This window comes from Haliotis asinina, chromosome 9 (genome assembly GCF_037392515.1).
Source record: "Haliotis asinina isolate JCU_RB_2024 chromosome 9, JCU_Hal_asi_v2, whole genome shotgun sequence".
Lineage (NCBI taxonomy): Eukaryota > Metazoa > Mollusca > Gastropoda > Lepetellida > Haliotidae > Haliotis > Haliotis asinina.
In genome coordinates, this window is record NC_090288.1 from 16050500 (window position 1) to 16072679 (window position 22180).

At 36.5% G+C, this 22180-nt stretch overlaps 1 protein-coding gene across 1 annotated transcript; it reads right to left on the reverse strand.

Moving 5' to 3' along the window:
* Positions 1-767: 767 nt before the first annotated feature.
* LOC137296310 (PI-PLC X domain-containing protein 3-like) lies at positions 768-21148 on the reverse strand. Its single transcript, XM_067828081.1, has 2 exons — positions 21024-21148; positions 768-2742 (listed from the first exon to the last, which is right to left on the reverse strand). The coding sequence occupies exons 1-2, from the start codon at positions 21145-21147 to the stop codon at positions 1913-1915; spliced, it is 954 nt and encodes a 317-aa protein (XP_067684182.1). The 5' UTR covers position 21148; the 3' UTR covers positions 768-1912.
* Positions 21149-22180: the final 1032 nt, after the last annotated feature.

Consider the following 22180-nt stretch of genomic DNA (forward strand, 5'->3'; position numbering starts at 1 on the left):
CACCTACTACCCTTGGAAGAAATGTAAAAGCAGTGTAAGGGCCTTCTTTCAGCACATTTCACAAAGTTCCCTTAAACTGGTATAAAAATAATCAACTGTCCAAACAGTAGAAAAAGCTGTGTTTTTTTTCCAATACACAGGATGTTACTACTCATATGATAGTTACATAATTCTCAAAAGAAGAGATGACATGAAATTCACGAGAAAATTTAATTATGGTTCATTAAGATTATTCTGAAACGTCTGTATTGTGTAAATTTTATTTCATGTTAAATATTTCTGAAATTCTGTTCAATATTACAAAAAATCTTTCTTTAACCTCTAACATTAGCTTTCTGACACATGGTGTAACGTGTCAGAAGTAAATTTACCCTATATATAGTCAGAAGTTGATACCTATGTAAATTTTGAAAAGAAAATCTAATTCTCATTTATTTCAATACATTTGATGAGTACCATGATGATATTGCAAAGTTGTTTGCTTCTCAGCTTATCATGCAAACGATTAGTGGCCTTATCATTCTCTGCCCTAGGGCAATAAGAGAGTTGCTGGTCTTGTAACATCTTCTAAATTGTTTCGATGCATTACTGAAAGCTAGCTGAGGCCATTGCTAGTAGACACTGAAAGTCCATTAACTTGGCTGTCTAAACTTCTGAGACATTTTTATAGATTCAATGCAGCACAATTTGATTGCGTACATCCTCGATAAAGGATGAAGTGAGTTGGTTGCTCAAGAGAATGGCTATTAGACAAGTCATTTTCAGTCTTTTTTTATACTTGGCCACAAAACTAATAAAGATAATCAAGTCTCTCTATTCAACAAGAATGATTACAATTACTGGGGTTCTTCAAAAAATAAAAAAGCCAATAGTTTACGGTTTTCACAGCACACCAATAAAATTTTATGCTTTACAGATTTTTCTCTATCAATATCAATGTGGAATTAAAATACATTTCAGATAGTTTGACTGGCTAGACAAATAAACTGTTCCTTAAACCTTACTATCTATTCCATACAATCCTTCTGTAAAAGCTTCAACAGAACAAGTCTATATTATCCACAGGCTCTGAATTTCCCATCACACTTGGACCCCCTTTCAATTAAAATTTTTCCTGGAAAATTTTCAGTGACTATAAACTTGATAGTGATGAAAACGCTGCCCATCCAGGCAACACTCCAGAGAAGAACCCAAAAATTCACAGAGGGTTCCCATGAACATTACATACTGTAAATAACTGAATGAAATTAGTTTGATTTGCCAAGACTCTCAAGACAAAAGGCGTGTTTTGGGTTGAATTATATATGACACATTATGTATTCCTGTTGATAACACACAGCATTTTTTATAAATACCTTCTTCCTTCATCAACTTCAGAAAGGTTTGTTCTTTCAAAACAACATTCAAGATGAACTTTGCACTCTTTCAAAGCAGAATGCACATCTGGACACTCATTGGCTAGCAACTAAAGACAACACTATGGAAACATTTTACCTTGATCAAATAAGTAAAGTTTCAAGATGGATAAGTATCACATAATAGCCTTATAATACTATAGTATTAAGTAAGTAGCGCATACAATAACACCTGATGTAGTAATGATCTCAACTAAAAACTACATTCTAGCTGCAACTACGAAGAATAGTTGGAACCTACTCGAAAGACAGTAGACATCAACTAAGGCCATTTCTGAACTAAAAGGATACAAGTAAATTATGAACTCTGCCACTGTGAGGATAAAGTATTCCATATATCTGAGATAGCCACAAAGTATTTCTCGTGTCTTTCTTTCTTCTTTCCATCAATGAAAACCAGTGCACACAGGGCTTCTCAAGTTATCGTGCTCTGAAAACCAGTGTCAGGAACAAGAATAAAAGCTAGCATCCTGGAGATGAGACTTACACATCATCTGTTACTTGTTCATACCAAGGACCTCAAAGATAAAGTTTTCTTTTTCAATAAAATCCATAGTGCAAATATTGATGCCATTGTTTCCTCGCTTCTTCTTCTTCAACCACTGAACAAAGACAGGACAAGCTTTTGCCACCAGATCGTTCTTGAGGCTTCCAGAGAAGCGGCTGATTATGTAAGTGGCATCTGGTGTAAGAATGCCTTGGTAGGACTGAAACGTATTTGCCGGACGATTTTCACTGTGTGTCTTCTCAAAGAATTGGACCATCTTGGCTGGATCAGTGGTGTTTGCATACTGTGACTGTATGCAGCTGGCTGGCCAGAATTGGTCAAAGTCTTTCACAACATCATCCTGGTAGATGACCACCACCTGGAACTTGTTCTGCCATAGCATGTCCAGGGTCAGGGTTTTAATGTCCTTCTGGGGACAGATCTTGGCGCCAAAGGTTTCTAAGATTACTGCCATGAACTGTTTGTGCATTGACTCATTCATGCCATAGAAGTGGTTAAAATCCAAGATGACGACTTCCTTTGGATGTTCTTCTAGATAACCATTAATTTCCTGTAGTGAAGCTTCTACTTTGCTGCCATAAAGACAGTGTATGAAATAGGTATCCTCAGACCCTGGTTTTGAAGCAATGCGGAAGTCAAAATAGCGAATTCCGGCTTTCAGTTGATCTGCAAAGGATAAACTTTGAGTTTGAGACCATTTGAAGATGACATCCTTGGCCATTCCCCCAAACACCTTGACCAGATCACGGATAGCCTGTGATGTGTCTGGTCCCACATCTGAAGTTTTGTCCAGGAAGAATGTGAAGGAATCATGGGACCCTGAAAACAAAGTAAAATGATCAGATCCTTGCATATGTGTATATGAACCACATAGACAACTGTATGGGCTAATATATCGCATCAACCCACTGACAGGCTTACATGTTTACTGCAAGGGCAAATATATGTCCTTTCAACATAGGCAAAAATATGAAAGAACAATACTGAACAGAAAAAGACACACAACTCTGATTTTTTGTCAAGCCTTTTAAATATAAGACACCTACTTTTAGGAGATTTCATTTTTTCAAAACTTACATTTCTTTTGCTGTTCAGTATATATGTAAAGAACATATATCATTTTCTGTAGTGTCAGTGTCTTACAAAAGGGAGAAGGGGTTCCCAAATATCAAAAGTACCAGTCATATAGATCAATGTGCCAGTCATGATGTTTTCCTGGTTTGTTGTATAATGCCAGCACTTAAGCCATATCCCAACCAAACCACAGTGGTCTGTAAATACTGTCTTGGCACAAAACAACTGGAAGGAGGCCCAGGCCATAAAAACCAGATGCTGACATCATAAGCACCAATCTGTGCAAGCAGGATATAGTGACATACATCAACTAAGTCTGTGTTGCAACAAGTGAGGGTTGAAGAAGAACAATTTAATTTTTTCACTGAGATTGGCTAGGGTTTTATCCACGGTTTATGTGAAATAAATATGGCAGGAAGTGGTTAACTGTTAAATTGGTTAAGATGCCATCATAAACACCCAAAGAGCTTGTACTCCCACTGCACTAATTAATCCCCCTTTGAGTTTTAGCTTACATGTTTTTTCATTTTGCAGCTCATGGGCACAACTTCTGATATCAACTTTGAATGATCTACCCAAAATGTTAAAAACACATGGAATGCAACTTTATGACAAAAATAACCTTCATTTCAAACAGTTACTGCATTAACTGCTGCATAAAAAGTTTTTGTGTGCTTTTGATGACTTGAATAAAATGGAAACCATCAGATGTATTTAAACAGAGGGGTAACCATTGGATAACCTTTGCCCCCACCTCCTACAAACTTCATACTCACTCCTTGGTTTGAAATGCCTGCATTCTTGTAGTTCAACAGATGCATTCTATCTCAGTGGCAGAGATCAATGCTCATGATTTTAATCACTGGACCAGACCTGAACTTTCACAACCACCATCACATAGCTCAAATATCACAGAGTGTGGCATTAAACAACAAAGAAAGTTAAATTAATGCAACACACAAACTTCATTCAAAATACACTGTAAAAAGCATATGTGCGAATAACATCAATTCCACAGATTTAGTCATTCTAACCAAATCCTGCTCTAACATTGTTCTATAACATCTTTTGAAAATTTGTCCACACCCATTCATAGTGTGTCTGATTTGTAAGGGGAACTATCTTGGGTCACCATGACCTCAGTTTTGTCATACTTAGAACCATTATGGGTGTGGCAGCAAGAAGTGGTGTGATACATCAAAATTGAGTATTGATGGTTATTGCTCACAACATGCAGATCAATAATCCAAGCTCAGTAATCAGTCTTCAATAGATTGTAATTGTAAACTCTACCACAAACTTCATGTGGGCAATAGAGGGGCACAATGATAAAACTAGGTAAATGAAACCAGCACTGATTATTGCCACAATCAAGATGATCAAAGACACTTCCTGAGACATGAATGCAAATATGTTGTTTACGTTGTGGTTTTACGAGTCAGGAAACTCCATCCATACAACATTTAGAAACATACTTTCTCAAGGTCTAATTTGAAATTTCCTCTTTACTATTATCAGTTATTCTCCCGAGCCCAGACAAAAACAAGGTCAACTGAAAAAATGAGTATTTGATAAATTGCTCCAGCACTAGTTTCAAGTTTACTTTTGTCAGATTTGTAACTTAAAAAGACATGACATATATAATGAAAATATCTCTTCCACTTAGTCAATTTTGAAACATCAGGAGGAACACTGTGACTGGCCTTACAACTAATTATCACAATACAGTGTCACGGTCACCTTCACTGAAAAAGCTATTCTTTTAAGCATGATAGTACTTGAGGTTTACATGAAAAATTATATTTCTGCCAGACCAATTATTTTTTGTTTTATGGAAGTCTTTACAAAACCTAAAGGCAGGAGGGAAATTAAAAAATATAATCATCAGTCAAAGCAAAAACCCACATAAAGTTTCATGTTAACTCTTTTGGTTTGTTTATGTAAACGAAATTAAAACAAGTTGAGTGAGTTTAGGTTTCACGCTGATCTTAAGAGTATTTCACTTATATCGTTAATCACATCATCATAATCTGTTACTAACATTAGGATTTTTATTTTCAATTAGGGAAAACTTTTTTGTTTTCTTTTTTATTCTTTAAAACATATTACAGAGGATCTGTAAAACAAGAGATAAAATTAGTCTGGCCTAAGCAATACTGTTTTCAAACACATTGCAAAAACAACAGGAAAACAATATTATTTGAATTTTACAACTTGAATAAACTCTAACAAAGGCAGGCTTGGAGCAAAAGTAATTGTACTATCAACAACAACACTGGCCTGTTACTAAGCATCCCCAATTGGTGTCAATTTACAGTACACAGAATGCCATAAAATGAGAGCGAACTGTCCAAGGATAATTAATTGACTACAAGATGTTTATTTCAATGCCACCTTGAGGCTAAATGAGTTAAATGTAGCATCTGTAGAGAGTAATGTGTTAAACAGGATTGCTCATTAACTTGACACAGTTGTGGTTGATGGCTCTCTTTCCAATCTTAAACTGCCCCGAGATTGAAAGCCATGACATCCCGGCAGTAAATGAAAATATATTTCATTCTGATTCATTATATCTTCATATCAAACTGTTGAAATTGACACACTTTTAGGCATATAAAATTAAATAGATTAAGGATAAACTTTTTGGATGAACTTTTCTGATGAACATGTTCTTTACATGAGTAAAGAAGTTGTTCATCCATAAAGTTTGTTCTTATTGGACTCTTTGACTTCTGCAAAATGCCACTCAAAGAAACTAACACCAAGAGAAGCAAACTGTGGAATCTAAACAGGCTGAGCCACCACTGTCTTCTCCTAATGCTTTCAAATCATTTATGTACTTAGTTGAAAAAGAAATGCAAATCACACGAAACTGTGATACAGTGGTGATTAAAGTGGTTGATGTTTACTGATGAAAACACATGAAGAAATGTTCTACTGAAAACACACACATCATCTCTACTCATAAGGCGACATGGTTTATAATAATGTCAATAAGACATTATCAGATTCTACCATTTGGCAAGATCACAAATATGGCCTCCATTGGCAGTGACTTTGGTATAATCGGAACACACAACTGACAAGAACTATCTGTGCACTGAACACACACCACATTGCTTTGTATTCGCGAACGCTGTTCGAAGGTGATAGGACTCTGGGGCATGTACTGCTCAGATGCCTGTTGACCCCACAGATTTATCATTTCTTATAATTGAAACTATCAATAAGCACAAAATATAAACAGCAAACAAGTGACACATGTCACATACAACAACCTTAGTCAAAGCCATTGTGAAAGATAGTCAGTCAATGGGGTTGGGGGGTTCCATTGGACCATCAACAAATCTTCTGGATTTGTCTGAGACACCGACACTATTCGTGAACACTGTATTATTTGACATAACTTCAAAGATTTGTAACGATTGCATTTCTATTGGAATTCATCAGATATCTGTTGTGATTACTCAATCTGAGAACTGAGAACTATTGTTTATCAGTAAATGATTCCAACTTGGAGAAAGGTATCAATGGATAACTGAGGACGTTAGACACAAGTGTCAGACACAGACTGATTTGGTATAGTTATGTAGTGATGATTACACACACAGATAATATAAAGAAACCCCAAAACAAGAAGACACTGTCAGTGACAGACAAGAATGCCTTTTAGCTGTTTCTATTAATCTCTGTGTAGGTAATCACAGAATCATGTCCATTTTGTTGATTACTTGCTTGGTAACAGTAATACCATCTGTATGAAAACACTGTTGTTCTGACAAAAGGATACCCTGCAAATCTATAATGCAACTGAGTTCGTTCATTCATCAACCTCCACTATGCTACTTAAAGATAATGAATAATTGATCCCTGTCATTTTGTCCATTATGAAGATAATAAATGTTCGGCACAAACAGTTACATGAGTTAAGAATACATTTCAATATATTTACCTGTGTTGATGGAAACATAACTGTAAAGATCGATGATCATACTTTGTGTAAAATACAGTATGCATAATGATTTTTTCAGTTTATGCCTCATAAATAAGAAAAAATATTGAATTCATGTCAATACATAATTTATCAATACAAACTTCAAAGACTATGCATCTAACTATTAACACTTAAACAATGTATAAACTCTGAACAATAATAATCTCAAACGTGGCTGAGCGCTTATAATGAACACATGCACTCCCCCATTCTATTATCAGGAACTCAGGAAATGGTAAGTCTGCAAATATTCTTTTAGTTGGCATGGCCTATTGCTTTTTTAGTGATATTGAAATAGAAATACCAACATCAGATTGGCTAGGCAATCAAATGACATAACGTCACTTGTGATTTATACAGCCAGGCCACATTAGTCCAGACCCCGGTAATCCGATTCCTGTGATATCCGAACAATACTAGCTGTAACCAATCTTGTTTACTATGTAAACTCATTACCTGTTGATTCATTAGTCATTCACTCTCCGCATCCGGACGTTAACTAGCGGTAACAGATTAGCTAATTACACATAGTTTTGCTTCATTAATCCGGCAGTACATCAAAAAGGTTCGGATAATCCCTTCACACTGTGAGCCTCATTCAGTGGTAATTGTTAAGTGACACTTCCGAGTTGTGATTTTGATCAATTAGTAGGTCTCACTAATGCCTGTCATGCTTACTTGCTGTATAAAACACCGATCGTGTCAAAATTATAAGATTATAACATGGACGAGACGGGGTTGTTTTATAAACTCGGACCTAATCACACCCTGGCAAACAAGAAAATGGCTGGCACAAAGAAATAAAAAGAAAGAATCACCATCGCCTTTTGTGCAAATGCAACCGGGGCAGTCAAAATCAAGTCGTTTGTCATCGCAAATTCTAAACAACCAAGATGTTTTGGAAGTGACTTTAATCCAGAAATGTATGTCCGATATCGGTTTAACGAGAAAGCATGGATGACATCGGATATGTTTTGTGATAGGCTATGATCATTTGAAAGATGCGATCACATGGTCGACATGTGATCTTATTTTGTGACAATGCTGCCAGTCACAAGAGTGCCAATGTCAAAATGACCAACGTGAAAGTTCATTTCTATCTCGTCAAGCATTTTATCCGATGTGCTGAAGACGACCGGCCACAAACGCTTAATCTCCAAGAAGATTTCTTTCACAAGTGAGTTTTGTTACGTGTATGTATAATCTATGCAGACATGATTGTATGCATTGGTTGGTTGTTATTTGAATATTCAAGTTGTTATCTCTACAAACTGTAATAAAGTCTTTTGAAACTTGTATACGTTCGGATGTTTTTGTATTGCCATGTCAAAGGGAAGTAACTCTACTGTAGTGGTGTTCATAAAAGTTCATTTCAGTAGTCCATACGTTTCACTACCCGAATGTTTTTTATGAGAAACAGAAATGTCCAGATTAACGTGGCCTGACTGTATATTGAAAAACTAATTAAAAGTTAATCAACCTTTGTTCAGAAGTACCAGGAGAGTTATTGGTGGAAACAGATAATTTTAAGAATTGCTTTCACATAGGACATCTGGTGTTACTTAAAAAGCCCTGACCTCTATTAAGAAATGAAATAGTGGTGCTTCCATCTCATTGGCAGAAAGAACATGATTAAACAGGACGGGAAATCTTTCCAATTTTCAATGTGTATGATTGCTTTTCCTCTAGGTTGTATATTTTCAATCCCAACTTTGAAAAAATGACAATGTTTTTCAGTTTAGTGAAACGGATATTACAGTATTCCAATATCATTTAATCAAAATGCATGAGTACCACATCCATTCTTATGGTTTTGTAAATTCTAAAATTCAAGCAGGTTTTAGCATCTCAGGGAATCTGGTGATGTCTAAAATTGTACTATGAAACCATTCCTACCTAGTAGTCCACAGTGATTTCAAGTGTACTCTCACAAACAGGGAGAGTGTGCCATACACATATCTTACCTTTGTAATTCACAATTTTTAGTTCAAAAGAATATACATGGTTTTAGTTTTGTGGGTGTTATTAAGAATTTGATTACCAGAATTTCCATCTTTACAAACATTTGATATACAATCAACCCCCTACCATCATTAAGGTGACAAAATACCCCGCTGCAACTTGTCAAACCACACTTAAAGAGGAATGAGAGTGAAGGTCGTAGTTTAAGATGAAATCAACAAAAACATGAACAGTCAACCTCTTTTGCTATCTTGATCTGCCGCTGTTACAAACAAAAAAATAATAATTCAAGACTCAATTTGACTGTGACATGAATATCATGGTGTAATACTGTATGAAACATGGACAAATTAGAAATAGAAAATTGCTGATTAAAAACACTTCAGAGAAACCTTGAAAGTCAATGAAGAAAATCCATGAACCATTCTTGAGATATCTTGCAATTGCTGACAATCTTAACATACTGATCTTGTAACCTTGAAAATTATGAGAAGGTCACCAAACATGACAGTGCCCTGCACCTTTCCTACATGAAACCTGGTGTCAAACATAATGAAAATCCAATGAATGGTTCTTGTGGCATCTCGCTGACAAGCTTAACATGCAGTTTACATGCTGAAATCCTTTAAGTGTCACCATGACCTTGAAAATTATGTGAAGGTCACCAAAATTGACTGGACCCTGCACCTTCCCCATATGAAGCCTGGTGTCAAGTATGAAGAAGATCCTGTGAATGTGTCTTGAGTTATCTTGCTGACATGTTTAGCTTGCAGGCTAACATGCTGAAATCTTCAAAGTGTCAATGTGACCTTGAAAATTTTGAGAAGGTCACCAAAATCAAGTGGTCCCTGCACCTTCCTTGCATAAAGCGTGTTGTCAAATACGAAGAAAAGCCAGTTAACGGTTACTGAGATATCTTGCTGACAAGGGTAAAACATTAAAGTCCCTTCGTGACCTTGAAATGAAGGTCAAGGTAGGTACCAAGGTGCCTAGGTACGAAGAATCTAGACAGTGGTCCTCAAGGCATTCCAATTTGTAAGGACATATGGAGGGACAGATACAGCCTAATACCATATCCCCTGCAATAATTATGCAAGTTTATCCTCCGACATTTTTCAGTTGGTGTGCATTTTTCACAGCATTAACTATTGGGTATAAACATTTGACTTATCAATGGTAATATACTCAGTAACACCTGCAATATTAATACAGATAGTGTTTATCTCCCAACAGCTAGCTGATTTGACAGAGTACAACATGTTTTTGTCCACCAGCGTAACACCTGATAAAACTTATCTTCTCATAATCATATTTTGCACTTTCAGCATACCAAAAGCAGCTATGGGTGAAAGTAATTTCACCTACTGATCACAGATCACTGTCTACATGGTCACTGACTCATTCCAGGCCCTGAATAAATTATTGAAATGCATTTAACTTTCATTACTACCAATGAAATTCCATTTAGAATTGGTCTTCAGCAACCCATGCTTGTTGTAAGAGGCAACTAGTGGGATAGGGTGGTCAGGATCACTGACTTGGTTGAGACATGTCATCATATCCCAGTTTGGTAGATAGATGGTCATGCTGTTGAAGACTGAATTGTCTGGCCCAGATTTATCTACAGACCACCAACACATAGCTGGATTATTCCTGAGTGTGGCATTAAACAAAAAACAACCAAATCATATTCCATGCAAAGATCCTTAAATCTATTTAATAGTGGTCCCTCTGACCTTTCTTTCATAGGTAAAACCCTGATTGAAATATTTGACATTTAAACTTTACATTTCAGATGTGTAACATTTCAGATGCGTACAGAGAAAATTGTCTTTCTCATGCTATTCTGTACCATACATAGAAATGCTGACTTGCATTTTTCATTAAACCTGTTTCAGGATATCTGTGAAATAAGCTTATGATTGCTGATCATAAAAGCTATTTGTGTCGTGAGGGTTGATTGTTTAAAGGATCAGAAATCATCACAATGCTGAGCCTAAATTACCTAAAGCTGCTGAAGCTCTCATATCAGTTTTTGGTGATTTATTGCAGGCCTGTGATCATGATGATTGATCGGAAAATTACAGCATTGACTATTTGTCAGATAGTATCATGCTTCATCAATACTAACTGATACATCATTAATAATGAATTTAACAATTCTTTATAACATAAAGTAGAGTATGAAGTAAGGCCTGTCTGATAGCTCAAGATGGGCTAGATGCTCTCATCTTGGCATCTGGTCTGGTTTTTGGGCCACTAAGTTACCAGCCCTCATGTCTGGGTAGATTTTTGGTTTATTTCATACACAGCAAAAAGTACAATAAAACAGGTAAAATAACAGGTAAAATAACAGGTAAAGTAACAGGTAAATTAGGGACAGAATAAAGAATATCAAAGAATGTAAAACATGAATGGGTTGTATAAGCCCTGATGCCACTTCAGTTATTTTGATATGTGAGTTAGTGAGCAGTGTTGCTTCACATTACAATCTGCAAACCTATGCATAAATAGCAATATTTTAGCAGTATCATTGGTAGGACTGAATGGTATTATCAGTATATTGCAGTGGGCTTTTCAAACAATGTGTATGCTGTGTATAAAATACTGTCTCACTGCTTGCTAGTTACATGGTGAAATACAGGAAATATTAAGAAAAAATTTACAACTGTGGTAACTAGATGATGTCTATATAGTTCATGATTAATCAAACTGTAACTTCCACAGATCTACACTAAATGTGACTGGTCTAGCAGATGCTTTCAGGGAATGAATAATGTCGTTCTTGACATTTAATCAACAGTGACCACAAAGTCATGGCTTTGATAAATTTGCTTTTGCACATGTTTAAATTTACCTCACTACAAATAATTAATTAATTACTTTCTTTTAACACCATATCTCACTTTCCTACATTTAATACATGGCTGGTTACATGTTAATAGGGCTGGCAACACTTTTTAGTTATCAGCCCTGTGGGCTTCCAGTCTTCTTGTAGGAGTTTCATACACTGATGTATATGAAAAACATATATGAAGTTTTTGTGACCATCTTTACGGTTTAGACTAAAATCTAAACAAATGTTTTCTTTTGTTCTTGAATGACAAAATGGCATACCATTATACAATAAATTGTGGACATGCATGGGGTACTAGGTAATTTTTTCTCCATAGTGAATGTTGGTGTGTACTACCACACAGGAATATTCTGTATGTAGAACTGGATCGGATGGAACCAGTGATTGATATCATGAGCTATGTTCTATGTTTGCAGAGTGAGCGAGGATGATTTTAAACCTTTTTTAGCAATATCTCAGCAATACCATGGCAGGGGACACCAGAAATGTGTCTACCACACTGAAGCCATGTGGATAATCAAACTGAGTCTTCAGCGTGACGTGCAAACGCTTTAACCTCTAGGCTATCGTACCGCTTGTTGTCAACAGTACGATGATACCGTTACCAGTCTCCACAACCTGGTCCCTTTGGTTGTCTCAAACAATCAACAAAAGCTGCTAGGAAGGTGTTCAAACATGGAGTCTCCATGCACACAACATCAAGTGTCAGTAATCAACCTACACATCTGTGATCGATAATCAACATTTTCAAGTGATCAGTGCTTATCAATAATTTATTGACTGGAATTATTGCCAAGCACTCAGAAGTCCATCACAACGTGATACAGATGTATTTTTGTGTTAGACTTTCTGTACATACCTATCTGTAGGTACCCTCTGTATGGTACCCTTCCGAAAGTAATGACATACTGTTATGAACATACATTTCTGTATGCACCCTTCTATATGTACCCAGCTGCATGTACCTTTCTGTATGGTACCCTTCAATAAGTAGTTTCCATTAGTACCCTTCTTAGGTACTTTTCTGTATGTATCCAACTGTATGTACGTTTCTGTATGTACCCATCTGCATGTACCTTTCTGTATGTACCATTCAGTATATAGCTTTCTGTATGTATCCAACGCTATGGTACCCTTCAGTAAGTAGTGTCTATATGTACCCTTCCTTAAGTACCTTTCTTTATCTGCCTTTCTGTATGTGCCCTTCTGTACATAGCTCTCTGTATATACCCTTCTTTATGTACCTTTCTCAAACAATATCCTGAAGCTTGGCTTACAAACATTCTTCAATTAACCTGCAATGCTTCACTGCTTGTGTAGCTTATCAGTATTCCATAAATAAGCCACACGACAAGGTTTCACCATGTACAGAAAGTTCCTATTTGCAGTGCATGAAAACAGTCACTGAATACAATGGATCCCTGACCCTACGGGCTTAACTTAAAAAATATATAATGTCAGCATGAAAGAATAGCTAATCTTGATTTGAAAATTATGAATGTCAGTTCGATAATGGTCCATGCATTCATACACGATAGGGCCTTACTGGAGTAACAACATAACCTGAATCTGTTGGTCTCTATAGTTTTAACATTCAGTACTAAGACACATAGTGAAGGATGATTTTATTTCCACATCTATTTTCGAGCACTTGTTAATCCAATAATCTCCCAAAGCATTCCTAGGGAAAAAACCTCCAGCACACCAGGAAGTCCCACCTGGTTGATTTCTAAATATACACATGAACATCAATTAAACACCACCAAAATAATTGTTGATTGTAACAAAAAGGATCAAAACAGAGAAATCAACCAGTTATATCTAAATACACATGCAGCATGAAATTCATGTGCTGACTCAAATGCATGCTTTTCATGCTAAAGTTCTGTCATGCTACAAGCGACTGAGGGGTATCAAAAGGTGAAATGAAGTATTCTCATTGCTTTCTTATCAATGCATCAATAAGTGAACAGTGCTGAAATTGAACTTTTTTGGACATGCCAAGGCACAGACTTTCCGAAAATACCAGATGGCAGATTATTGGTATGCATGAAGCTGGTTTGTCCTGTTGGAGCATTGGGTCCAGACTGAATATCTATCACACTGTCATTAGTCGCCTTGTAAGGAAACATGCGGCCACTGGTTACGCCAAGGATCATCCACAATCAGGAAGGCTGAGAAAGACCACTCCCCGTGATGACCGTGCCCTAGTACGCCTAGTGAGACACAGGCCTATGACCAACGCCAAAGATCTCAGAGAACAATGGAGAATGGGTGTTTGTCTCTCAATCAGCACCATCCCAGGGAGGCTCAGATCGGTTAGACTCCATGCACGTCGTTCAATCAGACGTACCTTACTCACTTCGTGTTACTGAAGGCTGTTGGTGAGTTTGGAGAAGGAGTAATGAGGCTTATCAACAATGGATGATCCATGCAGCTGAACCCTTTCGCGGTGACTCTAATTGTGTGGGGATGTATCTCCTATGACTGTAGGCTGAATCTCATCAGTATTCAAGGGACACTCAATGGTCAGAGATACCAACAGGAAGTACTGGAAACTGCTGTTGTCCTGCATTTTGATAACCACCCCCTCACCAGGCGGCAAGCATTTATGGAAGGTAATGCTAGGCCCCATCGTTCCAGAGCTGTTATCACATACTTGCAGGACAACACAGTTGACAGACTACCTTGGCCTGCGAGAAGCCCTGATCTCAACCCAACTGAGCATTTATGGGACCATCTGGAGCATCAAGTTCAAGTAAGGGATCCACCTGTTCACAATCTACAGGAATTAGTCAAGCCTCTTCATGAAGAGTGGCAGAGGATTATAATGATGAGCATTCAGCGTTTGATTTCCAGTATGAGGAGGAGGGTTGCAGCAGTTATCTGTGCGAGGGGAGGATACACCAAATACTGATGTCACCATGACTGTTGGCTTAGGATTGAACAGTGAATGTTTTTTGAGAACTTTGTGTACGTTGGACCAAAGACATTGTCTGTGTGACCATAGTTTTGGACATGATTATTGATAATGTTTTTACTGCCCCTACATGACCGACCGTCAATAAATTACATCCGAAAGTAGCAGCAGTGTTGGTAGTTGATGGATTGACACTTTAGATGTTTCAGTTAAAGAATTTATAACCATGTGTATGGTTTCCATATCATGAATGACCAGTTTGTTGTGTTAAACACAATCTTAAGACCATGCATAAAAATGGGTGGTGCTTAATTAATGCTTATGTGTATATGTACTGTTTTCTTTGGACATGATGCTATGCAAGTCAGGTCTTATGCTTCTCCAACACTGTCAGACAAGTCACCTACAAACAACTAATCAATCTCGAGGTGTTGTAGTTCTTCAGAAAAAGGGAGCTTCGTAGACGCTCATGGGTTGAAGAAATTGAATAGCAAAGTCACCGTCACCATTTTAAACTGAATTCATATTGATTTACACTGCTAAGGTACTGTGTTTGTATCAAATCAAAGAAATGATCAAAATGCAGTTTGTTGGTGTGTTGCAGCATACCGTTCAGACAATATATGCATGAAGTAGAAGTATTCATAACAACTTCGTAGACACAGATGTAATAATACATCAAGGTCTTGCTAGAAAGCCTCTCATAATGTTTCAGTTCCAGCAAGCCTTATCATCAATCAGTGGTATTGATGCAAGTATCAAGTATCAATTGTCTCATGTGAAAACCATGTTTAAAAAAATATAAGAGTGGTGCAGGGCAAGACCAATACACACGAGAAGGTGTTTTGGAGTTTTTTCCCAAATGCAGCAATGGTGGGGTAGCCTATGAATAGTGGTAAAAGCATTGACGCATACTGAAGACCAGGATTTGATTCTCCACAAGGGTACAATGTGTGAATCCCAATATTGGTGTCCCCTGCCAATATATTGCTGGTATATTGATGGTATAATGCTAAAAGCGGCATAAAACCATACTCACTCTCACTCTTCCGCCAAACCCTTATGCCAAAGTCCTACATGAAACGAGTCTACATTTCCTCAGGTTCTTCCATCTGATAGATGTCCTTTTCAATTTATGAGGAATTTTTTGTTTTCATCAAAGTTTTATATAATCAGAAACTAAATCTACCCAACTGTGACAGGTCAAACTGTTCCATCCATTAAACATATCTGATAAAACCAATCAGCTTTAACAAGGGGCACACTTTAAGGCTGTTTTTTTCGTAAACATCATGGCATGGGTTATAGTCATTTTCGAGTAATTGTTTTCATTTCGGGTAATCAGATAATGGTTTTTCACTTGTCCATGGGTTACTAGATAATTTCCGCCTAGGGTTTCAAAGTGCAAATAAACTTGGATTTCATTTCATATCTGCTCAAACTGTAGCCATTAAATTTCTCAATGCTAATAAAGTAGAGTTATCTTTCTTTGATATTCGTCAATTTTCGATAAATAGCCCAGTAAACATTAACATCAAATATATGTTAATTTATTCTTTCATAATTATGTCATCACTAAAATTTTGTCATAAAATCAGGGCAAGCGGAAAATTGGTCAGGACAAGGCACTTTCTTGAAGTCACTTGACCAGTGGCATGTGGCTTAAACAAAATTTTAAAGCCCCGAACATATACTAAAAGCAGAACCTCAAACAACATGACAAGGAATACAAACGTATAACAAACTTTTCAGAAAGAATTTCGTCTGATCATTGCGACGATATTCTCTGTAGTAATATTATTTTCTTTTTTCACCTGAATCAATGGCACATATGGGATTGCAGCTATACATATGTTTGATATTTTGGTATTTGGGAAAATAACTTAATGCATGTAAAACAATGCAAAGTAGAACAGGAGATGAAACCTAAAGAGTAGATCATTTTATCAAGGATGTTTTAGTGAAAATGACTCATCTTCATTGAAAAAGTGATTCATCGCCTAAATTCGATGTAGTAATTTTTTTATGGTGCATAATCCTAAAAAATGTGTAATTTTTTCCAAAAAAGATGGGGAATGTGGATTATACTAAGGTATTGAACTGGAATGAAAATACGTTTAATATGCTTAACATAGTGTTGACAAAAGCTATCACCATGATTTGGGCATTCAAGACTGCTATATTATCTAGGAAAATGTTAATTTTCTCTCTTTCTTCAATGAGTATCACTGCAATAACTACTGGAATTGAAACAAACATTAACTTCTGCGATAAAGATCATTTGCAGGAAGATGCTATCACAATCACAAAGGTAGTCAGGCTTGCTGACTTGGTTGACACACGTCTTGGTATCCCAAATTATTCTGTAGTAATGACAAATTGAGTATGTGCAGTTAATATTGGGACCAGTATAATTTGATTCTTATCTGTGTCATTGAGAGAGATTAAGGTGAGAGTTATGTTCCTTTCATTATTCATAGATTTCAATACATATCATTTTCAAACCTGTGACTTTACCTGTTAACTTGACTGACTTTACCTGTTAACCTGACTGACACATTACTGTATCCCAATTGCATAAATCAATACTGATGCTGTTGATCACTGGATTGTCTAGTCCAGATTACTAAAATATCACTGCGATACAGCTGAAATATTGTTGAGTGAGACATAAAACCAAACTCATCTCTTTTTGACCCACACATTTTTTTTCCAAGTAAAGAGAGCTTGGAAGAAATTGACTGAAGTCTGCATGTACTTGGGACCTACAGTAACATGCACTGGTTTGTAGTGAGGAGGCGGAGGAATGACAAAATGTAATTATCAATTAACCAGCTGATACTTTATATATGACCTGTGTCTGGTATATATAAGCAAAATAGATTTTCAAACATACTGATCATGATATAGCATCAAATAAATAATGACGACAATACAACTAGAAGCATTTGCACAATAACAGTATTGCTCATATTAAATGATTTTCTGTATATATTCTCATGTAGTACATTTATTATATTATATATAATCTGTTATTCTAAATATATTCTTCCATTCCATATAGAGCCAAAGTTTTCAATATTTATCAAAATCAATAATGACAGCATCATCTATATGCTGTAAAAACTATGATATTCATACAAGCCACATATGGTTTCAGTGAATTTCATCAGTGATAAACATTTTTCTGATAGTCTTCAAGGTGTTGTGACCTGCCAGTGGTGTTCTGATAAACTGAAATTATTGAAGAGTGGTTGCAGTGACCAAATGACCAAGCAATCAATCAGATATTCTCACAATTTGAACACAAACAATTTTTGAAACACTTGAAGATGGAACATAGCTGTCCTAGGGCCTCAAAACTAGAAAACTCACTTCAGTAACTGAAAAGCCCTGAATGAACATTTTTGAAGATGACAGGAAGTTTATGTGATAATATATTAGTCATCACTTTAAAGTAACAAGCTGCATTATTCTAAACATATCTGCAATAACAACCTAAATAGGAAAATCTGAAAAATGATACTTAACAATTATTTTCAGTGTTTAATCGGTTGCAATGAACAATCCATTATTATGAGATTTTAACCAAATCCCAACACTACCTGACACCTAATTACACCTGCCTACATTCTAGTGGTATAACGATACACATTGATGCATCTGATATATACAAATCATTTCCACTAAATAACTGGATGAGTTGGGATTGGGGTTGATGAGTGAGTTGGGATTAACATGGATTTTAAGGATTTCCCAGCGACATCACAACAGGGATACCAAAAATGGGTTTCACACACTGTACCCATGTGTGGAATCGAATCTGGATCTTAGGCTTGGTGAGCAAATGCTGTAACCACTTAGCTACCCTCCACCTTCCCCACTTCAAAAACATGTGACTGATAACAAAAACTGTTCAACAATACAGTTTATTTCATGGCTGGGCATGGCCAGTAAAACATTCATTGAGTCCACTTGCTCTGTTTCTGCCCTACAATATCTTAATTCTTATCTTTGATCACTGAAATTTAAAAATGACTAAGGCTTGTGATTCACTTGTGGCATGTTGTAAAATATGTCATGCTGTAAATAAAAGTACTAAGTCAGGAAAACAATCTTATCTCACTTACAGTTTGTGACTCAACTGCATTGTTACACCTCTACTATATTCACATGATAGATGTTTAACTCAACTGGATTTACTTGATTTAAGTTTCAGTTTTTTGTTTTGTTTTAGCATGTTTAGTCTTTAAAGATTGGCTGGTTTGCTGTTTGACACTCAGAAAAATTCCAGCTTTATCACGTCAGTCTGTAAATAATCAAGCCTGGACAAGACAATCAAGTTATCAACAGCACGAGCATCTATCCGATTGGGATACAATGTCAACCAAGTCAGCAAGCCTGACCTCCCGATCTCGTTAGTCACTTCTTTCTTATGACAACCATGATTTATTGAAGACCAACTGTAACCCAGATCTTCACGGGTCTTATTAAAGATTGGAAAATGATTGACAGCTTGTACATGAAATTGACGGTAGCAAGCACTGAATTGCAAGCAAAGGTTATTCAGTGCGATCTATTACCCAGTTCCAGTGAGCAACAAAAACCATCAAATTCACCATAAAATATTGTTTAAAGGTGCCAGGGTAAATGTTAAAAATACCGTGCACATAAAAATACTGAAGTCAAATGAAATAAGTATATGTAGCAAACCAATAACTTCAAAGACTCATTTAATCTTGAACATATGAACATTGTATGTAGACAGCTGGAAAAAACCAAAGATATTGTTCACTGCCACTGTTGAACCCCACCCACTCCATAAGCCAATTACAAAAAGGTAAGTCCATAATAGTAGTCCGTTAGTTATTCTGCTATCTTTGGGTGTTTCCATAACAGTCGTTCTTTCGATTTATTATCTTCAGGAGTTCACACATACACATAATCCTAAAAAATACCTGTTTTTTTAGCCAATCAAATGCAACAAAATCACTTGCGATTAATTTTAAAAATAACAAAATTAATCAAACTTCCTTCCAAAGTACCAAGAAGAGTACTGGCAAACTACAAAGTCCTAAAGTTTAAGAACTGTTTTTTTCATAAGCCTGTTTATAAGCCCTTAGCTTCGTTTGATACTTCACCCACATTTCAACAGAAGCTCCCTTCTTGCCAACAATCAACATTAGCATATATACCTAAGATTTAGCATATATACCAAAAACTTATCAAAACATTATTGGGACACATCAACTAGACTGACTGACTGACTGACAGACAGACATTATTGGGAAACATCAACTTGACTGACTGACTGACTGACTGACTGACTGAATGACTGACATCAGCAATTTCTTTTGTACATCCATGTAATAAAATGTAACACAAACCTGATAATCAATCCTGGTTATGACTATTACAACATTAGTAAAATTATTGTTTGAAGAATCATAAAATCCCCCAAACACTCACAGGACTAAAACCTTTATCCTTCTATAATCCATTTCCTTATGCTTGACTGTACTGTGTCTTAATCTTTGGGGTTAACTACCAAAGAACTTTTGAGGTGCTTCTGTAGAATGAAAAAAAAATCATACAAACCACTGCATTGGCACAAACTGCTATAGCAGTTGTATCATGATAGTGAAGTGTTTGGTGTTTTAAGAATATTTCAGTTAACATTTAATTAAGTCACATTCAAGATTTGTTTGCATTGCACTCTAGAAACTGCTGATTCAACAACGAAGCAGACAACCTTGACGGTAAGAAGTTATCATTAATGGCATGTAGCGACTAAGTATGACCACGATGTAAGATTCTACATAGGAACTTCGCTCTGTGCTATAAAAGACGTTGTTATCAATAAAGTCGTATGCTTCATTATTGAATATTCACTTTCAACAAGGAGGTCCGAGCTTTTAAACACATGGGAGTAGTATTTCAAATGCTCAGCATGGTACAGCAGATCTTCAAACATTCAGTTCTTACATGATAAAACATCAGAATGGGTATAACGGGCAAAACCAATACCCGGCATTTATGCCTCTTCTATAATTACACTTCGAATAAATAAATCTGATCACCACATGTCGCCCGAGGATCAACTGATCAGCGTCATGGCGTCAACAGCGAACTGATTTGATCAGCGTATTATCCTACTGATCGTCAATCGACGCTGCCATGATAGGCTCGCTGCCTCTTTAACGATAGCGAGTGCGTCCATTGGAATTCGTCTGCTAGACCACAGTTAGGCTAAATCTGCACCGCAGTTCACATCAAACGCACAAAGTACCTACCCGGTATCGCTAGCTCGTTGAGAGGAGTTGTATGTAGACTTTCAGATAGATTTTTCATCCAGTCCGGGTTACCAGGGTATAAGACATTTTTAGGATCGTTTTTTGTCTCCGTCACCCCTGCCATCTTCTTGATGATGAGAACTTCCGGAAATCACGCTCCTGCGAAATAGAGTGATCTCCCCTTAGATATCGCTTTACTCTCAGGCCACGCAATCGATTTTCCCCGATTCATCCTCTGAATTCATTTTCTTGATGTTATGCAGAAACTCAATACAATAGTTCTCGCTGACACCGACATCAGTGTGAAAAATTATAAGCTAGAATGATTATTTGATGATCTTATTAACTTGTTATATTTAAATTTGAATCAACAATAACTGAAATAGTAAGAAATGCCCGTGTAGACTACCTGTCAACATGTACATGCATATCATTGAAATTCCACACTCAATGAGTACTGTTTTTCACATGTAATTGAAACGCTAATATTTGCAAAGGTTGGTACAGTATTGACGTACGCAAACTTATTTTGTTTCAATGTACATTATTGAATCATTTCATGGTGTGGATCCTAATCGAAAAGAGCCATGAAATTCATTCCAGCAGTAATCAAAAGGTTTCTAGATTTCTACATCGCTGGAAATTTGATGGTAGGAAGGGGTGGAGTGGGGTAATGATTTTTGTTGAAGTGAGTGAATTTCAATTCAGTTTCAGCATGTATTAGGTATTTCACATATTTTATTTGCGCTTCACACAACCATTATTCACAATTATTTACACCAAAGATGTAAAATTGATATTGTGTATGAATAACGTTTGCCACTCGCTCCAGCTTCACATATTTCGCTGTAATCCTGCGTTGTTAATCAAACGAAATGTAAATTGAAAATTTCTGATATCAGGATAAAATGTTAGTGTTACTACTGTATACGCTTGTTCTGGATCGATTACTTTAAAGGGGCACTGATGCGGAGCAATTTCCGTGGACTGGTGTAAACCTTTGTTTTTGTTTTTCTCCAGTGAGTACCCGGATGATATCCCAGAATTCGTGACTGGTTCGTGACCTCTGCTGCGCAGTCCGTATGTGCAACTGATAGTTTAATTATAGACAGATCAACTGAGATGAAGTCATTTTTACTTCATTACAAATGTATTAT